Source organism: Hemicordylus capensis, chromosome 2 (genome assembly GCF_027244095.1).
Source record: "Hemicordylus capensis ecotype Gifberg chromosome 2, rHemCap1.1.pri, whole genome shotgun sequence".
In the NCBI taxonomy this organism is placed as follows: domain Eukaryota; kingdom Metazoa; phylum Chordata; class Lepidosauria; order Squamata; family Cordylidae; genus Hemicordylus; species Hemicordylus capensis.
Window position 1 is genome coordinate 351,297,817 of NC_069658.1, and position 10,545 is coordinate 351,308,361.

Consider the following 10,545-nt stretch of genomic DNA (forward strand, 5'->3'; position numbering starts at 1 on the left):
CCAAACGTCGTCGCCTAGCAGCGCAAGGACGGTGGTGGGCGGGTGGAGGCTAGGCCGCGGGGCGGCCCTTCCTGCTGTGCTGCTCCTCGTCAGCAAACATGGCTGCCACCGGGCGAAAGATGAGGGCGACCATACTGGGAGAGGCGGCTCGGGCTTACCTCTTTCTTTTGCTTGTACTACTGGAAGTGGCCCTGTCGGCTTGGGGCCTCGATAACGGTAAGGCGGAGACATACCAGCAGACCACGCTATCTGGGTCAAGGGGTTGTGCCTGTGCAGGATGCCCGGAGGGGGGCCGGCCTGGCGGGCCTGATTGGGAGCTGCTGCTTTCGCCCCCAAGTGGCTTGGCCCAGCCGAGCGCCCCCCCCCTTCCCCATCCCCGCCAACTCTTGGGGCGCTGGCCGCCCCGTCTCCCCTCCCCTCCCCTCTGCTCCTTCCTTATATAAGACAGAGGTAGGGACTTCCTCTGCTTCCCCTTCCCTGGGTGGAGGCTGTCCCTCCAACTCCGGAAACTTAAGACGACCCCCGAGACCCGCTTTCCTGCCCAGGTCAAGAGAGACATGTAATAGTATACCCCGCCGAAGAACGTACTCTCTTCAGTTTAAAAAAGTGGCTGTTATGAATATTCTCATGTTTACCAATCAAAGTGGGGGGAAAAGACAGCTTGAATCTCTCTTGACAGAGATTCCTTTGCCGTTCAGAGTTGAATGCCAGGTAGAACTTGAAACGTGTACAGTGCACAGCTTTTCATGATACTATCCCTCTTTCTCCAAAAGCTGCACCTTCTGAATCGCTGCCTGTCACATCTGCCTAATTGCGGTGGGTAGGTAGGAGAGATACCAGAGTTTTTGATTAATAGCTGTGTTTCTCAGCACTCATGGGGATGTGGTGATTTGCAGCTTGTTGTATTATAAATGTCATAAAGTCTGCTGCTTGACAGCATAACTAATGGAACAAAGCACATACAAACGTGTACAGTAGTTAGAGAGCCAGCGTGGTGTAGGGGTTAGAGTGCTGGACTAGGGCCGGGGAGACCTGAGTTCAAATCCCCATTCAGCCCTGAAACTAGCTGGGTGACTCTGGGCCAGTCACTTCTCTCTCAGGGTTGTTGTGAAAGAGAAACTCAAGTATGTAGTACACCACTCTGGGCTCCTTGGAGGAAGAGTGGGATATAAATGTAGTAATAATAATAATCATAGTTACATTGCATGCATTTTGATGTAGTCCTCTTCAGCAGCTGTCCAATTGGGAGTAATTTCAGTAATTGACATTAGGTTGGCCATTTTTAATGCCAAAGGGCAGTCAGTTGTCTTCAAAGTTTTCACAAAATTCAGACGTGTATGGAAAAATTCAATAATCATTTTCTGTTAAAAGTTACTTAAGCTTCCTAGCAGTGTGGCATCTAAAGGACAAGAGAGTTGTGGGGGGGCTTAAGCGGGGAGGCAAGGCAGGGAGCTGGATTGTCTGGAGAAGGGTAAGAGAGAGAGAACTAGGGCGCAGATGTTCTGCACAGGGATAGCTAGTTGCCTTTAATGGCTGTAACTAGTGGTAAGCTGTAGTCCATTTTTGCTGCCCATCATATGTTTTGTTTAATCCTAATTTCACTTGGAGTTTTATGTAGAAGACAATTGAGGTTATACATTTGCTAGTGTAATTACAGGTTGGTTAGCTGACCAAAGAAAACTCTGTATGGAAGAAGACTCAATAGTTTTGGCTCATATTCCTTCCTTTCTCTGTGCACTCTTACAGTTCGCTTGATCAATGTTTGTGATAATGCTGTACTGCTTCTTATTACTAGAATGGTCATCCATGATGTTAAATTGGAGTGTCATGTTGTGGCTGCTGCCCGGATTAGAGTTTCCCATGAGCATTGCTTGTCTACAAAGAACAGTTTGCAGGAACGACTTCTGTTTCAGAATCTTGGCTGGAGATTAGGAAAAGGCCTAATTCTAAATGCCTAGAAGCCAGGGTCAGTATTTTAGGTATCAGTCCTGCATAAGGGTATGTGCGATGAGTGGGGAAGCATCTATTTTTGGGAACCTGGGCTTTCCTTCTCACATCATGGCTGATCAGTCAGTTTCCACAGCTTGGTGGAAATTGTTCATCATGCCCCCAAATTCTTCAACATGTCCCCAAATCTCTAGCCCTCTTCATAAGTTACCCTCCCATATTCATGATATGCATGGAGGGAGAGTGGAAACTGTTGTTCACACCCTCATATTCATTGCTTGGTTGTAGAGCCAAATGTGGGGAGAGTTCCTCTGCATCACATAGACTCCTGGCCAGTTCTTTGTGTTCAAGGCTAACCTCTGCAGATAAGTGCTGAATGTAGGGTACCCATGAAGCTTGGCCAAGGGATAGGAACTGTGGCAGTATGCTCCATTCTTTCCTCTCTCCCAACGAACATGAGCTGGTGTCTTGTGAAAAGACACTTATTCTGTTTCTGCTTCTGAATGTTCAGTGAGCTGCTGTGGTACACTAGCAAAGAATGGAAGCTGGCTCTGTTGACCCTACCATCTCATTTGACAGTCATGAAAAGTGTTGAAATATACAGATACCTTCTTATCCATGTAGTACACTGATTATATCTGTCTACTTCTGCATTATTTATTCATTCAGTGAAGAAAGGCTTCAGCTGTTACTTTGTTTGCATTTTGCACTTGATAATTACTTCTCTGTCCAGTGACCTCTTGTTTAAACAAATTGAATGATGTATATGTAACTTTCAAATTTTCCATTCATGAGTTGGTAGCTTCATGTACAGCTGTCTTAGCATATGCACTGCTAATTCTTATGGAAGCCTGGATTGAAGGCCATGTATCAGCTACCTTGAAACAGTAGGATGACTGAATTTTGTGCTCATGCTCTTGCTGGCCTCATTATAGGAATAACAACTGATTAAAATCCATCATCACATAACATGGTGGTACAGATGTAACATTTCCAGAAACTTTGATGCTGTGGTGGGGGGAGGGGGGTGTTTTTTCTCATTCTTGAGGAAAAATGGAAATTGGGGGTGGGTGGAAGGAAATACATATTTCACCCCCCATTTACCTTTCCCCCCTAAATAATATGCTTTTTTTTAATCATTCTTGCTTACTTTAAAACAGTAAATACACAATAGGAACTATATGCAGGTTAGTTAGGACACTATTTTCTAAATCATATATGTGATATTTAAATACCATAAATATACCAAACAATAATTATCAATCAATCAATCAATCTTTATTTCGGTCTTTGACCAATATAGCAAAGAACAGATTCAAACAAATACAACTAGATTTGCATAATAAGGTAGGTAAAACTACTAAAATTTAAAACTGTTTAGATAAGACTAAACATAACAAACTAAAAGAAATAGAAGCAGGATGAGATAAACTATAATAACAGTTAAGTTACTTGCAACAAGGCAGAACTCTCAAGTAACCAACTAATTGACGAGCTTTAGCCAAATTTTATTAGCAAAGAGACAAAACTTAGCGACATTGTAGGACCTAACATCATTCTGATCCGCTAAAAGGAAGGTCAAATAAAAAGTGTCTGTATAGCCTGGATATAAGTTAATATCAGGGGAAATAAGTTTACGTCGGATGTCCCGATAATATTTGCAGTACAAGAGTACATGTGCTGTTGTTTTGATCTCTCCAGAACCACGGGACAAACACGTTCTTCATATGGAATTTCGTGGTACCGTCCCTCCAGCACTGCTGTAAACAGAGCATTGCAACGGGCCAATGTCAAGGCTCTGTGCTACTTTGGAGCTGTTATCCAAACAATAATTAAAAATATGTAGTGCTAGATATCGGCTGTAACGTTGAGTTTATGTATTACTTCTGTGGATCTTTATGTCAAGGAGGCATGGGATGAGACCAGTGTTCGCTCTAATTGTTCACCCTGTGTACGGAATGAGTTTTGTTCTGGGAGACAGTATCAAAGCAGTGTGTGCACACATGTACTCAGAGTGGGGCCTTCCTGATTCAGCCTGAGCAGGATCGAAAATGAACTGAGCAGGCATCCAGAAACTTGTTGGCGCATGTGTGTATGCCTTAGAGGGAACACTGGATGAGACTAGGAAGAAGCAGCTGTCAAATTACCCAATTTACATGTTCAGGTCTCTCCTGAGACTTTGCTACCCCCAACAAGCCTCTGCAGCATTTGCCACCTTTGACTGTCTTTTAATTCTCTCCACAAAGCAGGCATGCCAATAGGCTGCTTGTATGAGGTGAGGGAATATTTCCAAGGAACAGGGGTCAGATCAGAAGGTAGTATATCCACCACTCTCAGGATCAAAGGGGAAAGCAGACAATTCACAAGCAAGAGTCCTAGGAAGGGTCTAAGTCTGCATGTTCCCTTAGTAAAGATGACAGTACAGGGGTGGCGGGCTTCCTCATGAGGCCAAGTGAGGAGACAGCATTGGACAGTGCATGTGGGCACCCTGCCCCCACTGTGCATATTGCCCCACTTGCTTGCTGTCCTCTGCCTCATCTCCATTCTGCCACTACCTCTGTGCCTTTCTTCCCCCTCAGCACTGTCCTTCCTTGCTGTCCCCCCCGCCCCACTCCACTGGCCCAGTGGCACCACCCCCTTTCTCACTGCCAGTCTCAGTGGTTGGGATGTGCTGCCACAGCTGCTGGCTGCTTGGAGTGTGTGAGGTGGTGTGGAGCATGCATCTGAGGCCGGCAATTGCCCGTCTCTCTGTCACTGCTGATCCAGCAGTTCTTTCCCTTTCTGGATTGCAAAGTCCTGCTTCAGAAGGGCCGAAGAGCCCGCTGGTCCAGTATCCTGAACATCCCCTTCCTCCCCACACCAGCCTTCTTGGTGATCAGCAAGCAGGGGGCACCACCAGTGCTGTTGAGTTCATGGCGTGCACACAGCAGTGTAGAATGTATCTCCGAGTGCAGCGGTGGGCAGTCTCTCGTTTCCTGCTGTGCTTTGAAGCCAGAAGTGGCACTTTCTCTCTCTCCTCTCACTTTGGGGACTGGGAGCCATCTTACTATTTTTTCTGTGTAAACCAACTTTTCTTGAAAAGCAGTACATAAGTAATAGTAGTAAAAAAGCAATCTGGTTTGGATGCCATGGGATATTGCCTAGTTTAGCCATTTCTGTTTGGTGCTGCTGAATTGCTGGCAATATCTTTTACTAACTTTGCTAACCTAACTGGGGACCCTTAACTGGACTACGAGGCACCTTCTTGCATGTGGTGGTTCTCTTAAATCTAGCAGGGGAAGAAGAACTGTGTCTATTCATCCCCAGCACTGCATTTGTCCAGTGGCTGTTGCTGGGATATCTCTTTGTGAACCCCTTTGGGACTGGGAAGCATCATCTTCCTGTTCTTTTTCTAGTTAAGCTGCTTTGAGATTTTGTTGTTGAAAAGCAGCATATAAATTTTCCTAAATAAAAACTATTTCTCCATGTATTGCCTCTATATTACATGTAATAATATGGGCTCTCTCTCTCTCTGAAATCAAGATCTATCATGAGAGTATTTATTTAGAACTTCAGATCATCTTGGTTTTTATTATCTTCTCTAGGCATTACGCAAGAGAAAACATCTCAGAAAATGACAGACCCATCATTCACTGTTGGAACTCTTAATTCATCATCTCCAATTTCAGTAGTGAGCCAAATCAATGTGAAGAATGCAACAAAAGACAAACAGTCTCCAATATCTTTGGTAGCTGATACTTCTATTGTGCCTGGATCAACAACAGCAGAAAAGTTGACCACATCTCCTACACCAACTTCTGTCTCTCTTAGTCCTAATTCACAAATGGATATTGATGATTCAGAAATTACTGAAATCAATGATATTATTACAAACAAAGATGCACTGGCAAGATTCCTACCATCACCATCTAGTATTTCTCTAATTGATTATGTCCAGTATGAACCGGCTTCTGATCCTCCAGATGACCCAGGCATTTCAGAGATTACAGAAGAGGGGGCGAGCATGCACAGCAATGGAAACAAGTTATTTGCTGATGAGATGAAGGACCCCAATATTTCAGGCTTAGAAGATGATAGCCATTTCTTTTTTCATCTGGTTATTGTTGCCTTTTTGGTGGCTGTGGTTTATATCACATATCACAATAAAAGGAAGGTAGGCTAGTCATTTTTACAATCTGAAGTATGCTGTTATGCTAGTCTCAAAACACATTAGAGTCCTTTCACCATTTTTCTGAGATTGTGCATGAGCGCTTTGTTTTGTAAGTAATAGTATATGAAGTACTAATATCTGAACAGCATAAGGTTGCTTTCCCCCCACTGATTCCAGGAGATAAGGCCAAGGTGAACTGAGCACAGCAAGTTATAAAATAAGGAGCTGCAAAGATTAGAATACCTCACCTTAAGTTGTGGTGTTAATACCTAGAATGTATGAAAATAAGCCACAGTTAATCTTCCCAAAATTAGCTTTTTGCCATACATTGTGAATTAATACTTCTGATAGGTTTACAAAAATTGCAAGCTATACTGGACAATAAGCTTAGAAGAATGAAGTTAGGCTGGACCAAAAAACTCTTTAGTAGCTGTACTAGTATGTTGTGATTTGTAGAGCTGAACTAGACATAAAATTGTATCTTACTTTTTTTGGAAATAGCTTAATGTTTGGAGAAATGCCACTATTTTTGTCTCTGTCCCTTCTGTGGGGATTGATGTGCTGTTTTCTTCTAATTTGCTATTTTTCCTGTTTCCTATTTCAGTGGATCTATAGTTAAATTCTGACAATACTTCCTTAACATGGAGATTTCTGTCTTTGCTCTACTAACTGGGGCAGTTCATAATGCATGAGTCTTGCATTCTATTCTTGAAATAGTTCCTGTGTCCAAATCCAACACTCTGTTCATGGTACCAAATTGCCTCTGTTAATACCAGAGGGCCAGTATCATTAAACATTCTTTTCTCTTTGTCAGCATGGATGTCTGGGAGACTTCCAATAGAGTAGAGTAGATAACATTTAATTAGAGATGCTGAAGATAAAGCAGATCTTTATAGTAGCTGGTGCTACATGTTTGAAAACTGGGAATTATCCCATTGTTAAAGCTCTGATGGTTGCAGTAATGAGCATGGACTATTGTAGCCAAAGGTTTTGAACCACAAAATACTTTACTGTTGGTTAATTTTACGCAAATGGGTCTAAGCCAGTCCAGGGCTAATATACTAGTTTAAATGGCTTGTGGACAGTACTACTTGTATTTTTGTTTGTTTTATAACGGATATATCACCCTTCTGCTTAGCTGTGCTCAAGGTGGTGTGGAGCAGTGTTCCCTCTAACAGGGATTCCCAGATGTTGTTGACTACAACTCCCAGAATTCCCCAGCAAAACCCATTGCAGCTGGAGATTCTGGGAGTTGTAGTCAACAACATCTGGGAATCCCAGTACTCCCATACTGTTTCCTGTATGGCTGTGCTGAGCTTTTCACTGCAATGTGTCTCCTCTCCTTTCAGGAGTGTGCACTGAAAGTCCAATATGATGGGGATCTTGCTGAGTTGGCAAGGTTTCCACAGGGTCAGAGGCAGGAGTCAAGTTTTACCCCTAACTTTGTGTCCCTGATTGCAGCCTCTTCAGTTTGTCCTATAGAAGTCTGTAGCTCCCACCATCGACATCTGGAGAAAGAAGATACAGTCACATCATAGTGGTGATAGGTGATCTGCTGCTTATTTTATAATTGTAGAGGAAGGCTGCAAATGTAGTGTTCCGGCAAGTTTTGACACCTGTAGGAAAATCTGGAGGAAATGATTGTAATGGTTAGCAAAAGCTAGCAAACTAGGAAATTTAATACTATAATTTTGGTTAAATGTCTTTTTAACTGCTTTTGATATTCTTCTTTTCTTTCCAGATCATCTTGTTGGTCCAGAGCAGAAAATGGCGAGATGGACTTTGCTCCAGAACAGTTGGATATCATCGTTTAGATCAAAATGTTAATGAGGCAATGCCTTCATTAAAAATTACCAATGATTATATTTTTTAAATGCAGCATGATCCAGATTTGCTGAACTAGTCATTTTCTTTGCCTTGTTTTTTATATGATGTGCAGGTGTTTACCCTAAGCAGTGAGTGTGTGTGCACTCAATTTGCCTTGCAGGTTTTTAGCCTTACATGAGGGCATGTAAGGTTAGTATTTACTTCTGGTGACAGCCAAACTTGAGAATCAATGTATATAGTGCCATTTTTCAAAGTTACTTTCTTTCACTATATTCCATTTTGCTTGGAGCAGTCAATATTCCTAGTTTAGAATATAGCCGTTTAGAGATGAAATCCAGCATATTAGCGAATCTGGCATCAGTGAATTATACGAAAAGGGATTTCTGTTGATGTCTATTTTGATGGTTAACCTATTTCTCCCTTGGTATAGATTGCTTAATACTACAAAGCGTCCATCAGTTTAAAGCTGAGCCCCTTATTTCTAGCCAAATTACTTGTATAGAGATCATGCTTTGTTCTCCACAGCCTTTGTATAGAAAAGCATCTTAAGAGAACAATATTTTGCACATATTATTGAACTATCAACCTGGGGTTTTTTGTTTTTTTTTTGCATAATCCACAAATATATTTTTAAAACACTGCTTTTTCAGAGCTCAATTTTTCTCAGCCATTTTGTTTCTGCATGTTGAAAATCCAGAGTTAAGATACATTTTTCAGGCTAGAAAATATGATAAATATGAAATATGACAAATATGCAAGACAATAGAATAAGTTCACTATTGCTTTAGTATTTTGAGTAGGAATTGGCAAGACACTATTTGTGGTTTGCATTGCAAACATGGAAGATGTACACATTTGAGTGGGTTATTACTTCAAGTGTTAGTCTAAGCAATATAATCAACTGCAGGTATGGAAGTGACATGAACTGAAGCTTACCATCTTCAGAGAATGGTACGCTACTTTATTTTGACAAAAGAAAACCCCTTTCCATGTGGGTTGTACAAGTTCTGGGTACATTAGCAGTTTTTACCATTTTTGTGTACTTTTGTTATTTATGACAATTTCCACAAGTTGTAAAGTATATAATTTTGTAGTTTTCCTTTTCTGTACATCCTATTTGTGTGTTTCCTCCCAGGACTGAAAAATATGTAAATAATATGGAACCATAATTCATGACTTTGTATTCACGTATTATTGTACCATTTTGAAAAATCTCTTAAACTCTGGCATGAAGAGTTGCACTGGAAATGATTTTATCTTGGAAAATAAAGCAGTTGAGCTTCTAGAGTCTTACCATGAGTACTCCTGAACACAAGGAGGTGAAGCACAAGTGGTACATGCCAGAACGGTTTTCTTCCAGTAATTTTTATCATATTGGACTTGTATCACTTTTAATAAGATATTTTTCAAATAAACTCTTAAGAATATAATTTCATAGCTTGATATTTGTATGGTTGTATATTCCCTTTAAAGAGGAACCTTTTCTGGTGAATATAGCACAAAGTACTGAAAACAATGCAACAATTCCAGTTAATTTTGAATGCAAGTTGCTTTAGGTATAGGAGAAGCATAATGTGAAGTATACTTTGTCACTTTAGGTATGTAGCAAATAACTTCACATCTGCTGCAGTGCTTTTCTGTGAATGGTGTGTAAACCTTCACAGATTGTGTAGTGAGGAGGATTAATTTGTTGCTTTGTCTCGAATGCAACAGTTAGTATTGGACAATGTGAGTTGATACACAGCAAACAATGTTTTGGCCTTATTACTTTCTAATACTGTAATTTCACTTCATGCCTTTTTCCTATTCTTAGGTGGACTTTTTTCCCCTCGTTAGCTCTGCTTTATCCAGTTCTCAAATGTGCTTTCTCCTTGTCCTGGCAGGCACAACATGGAGCTTGAATGTCCCTTGTGATCGTGTGTGTGTGTGTGTGTGTGTGTGTGTTTAACCAATTGATTTATATTACATAAGAACAGCCCTGCTGGATCAGGCCCAAGGCCCATCTAGTCTAGCATCCTGTTTCGCACAGCGGCCCACCAGATGCTGCTGGAAGCCACAGACAGGAATTGAGGGCGTGCTTTCTCTCCTGCCATTACTCCCCTGCAACTGGTACCCAGAGGCATCCTGCCTCTGAGGCTGGAGGTGGCCCACAGCCCTCCGACTAGTAGCCATTGATAGACCTCCATGAAGTCATCCAAACCCCTCTTAAAGTCATCCAGGTTGTTGGCTGTCACCACATCCTGTGGCAGAGAGTTCCACAAGTGGATCACACGTTGTGTGAAACAGTACTTCCGTTTGTTTGTCCTAGACCCCCTGGCAATCAATTTCATGGCGTGACCCCTGGTTCTAGTGTTGTGTGAGGGAAAAGAATTTCGCGCTCTCCACTTTCTCCACACCATGCATGATTTTATAGACCTCTATCATGTCACCCTGCAGACGTCTTTTTTTTAATAAACTAAAAAGCCCCAGGTGTTGTAGTCTTGCCTCATAAAAAAAGGTGCTCTAGGCCCCTGATCATCTTGGTTGCCCTCTTCTGTACCTTCTCCAGTTCAACAATGTCCTTTTTAAGATGTGGTGACCAGAATTGTACGCAGTACTCTAAGTGTGGTCGTACCATAGTT

At 41.9% G+C, this 10,545-nt stretch overlaps 1 protein-coding gene across 2 annotated transcripts; it reads left to right on the forward strand.

Moving 5' to 3' along the window:
* On the forward strand, positions 1-9,354 carry C2H5orf15 (chromosome 2 C5orf15 homolog). Of its 2 annotated transcripts, none has more exons than XM_053295532.1 (3): positions 1-216; positions 5,532-6,100; positions 7,839-9,354. In XM_053295532.1, the coding sequence occupies exons 1-3, from the start codon at positions 99-101 to the stop codon at positions 7,968-7,970; spliced, it is 819 nt and encodes a 272-aa protein (XP_053151507.1). In that variant the 5' UTR covers positions 1-98; the 3' UTR covers positions 7,971-9,354. The 2 variants fall into 2 exon arrangements, with proteins under 2 accessions (XP_053151507.1, XP_053151508.1); XM_053295533.1 differs by lacking the exon at positions 1-216 and adding an exon at positions 1,836-1,966.
* Positions 9,355-10,545: the final 1,191 nt, after the last annotated feature.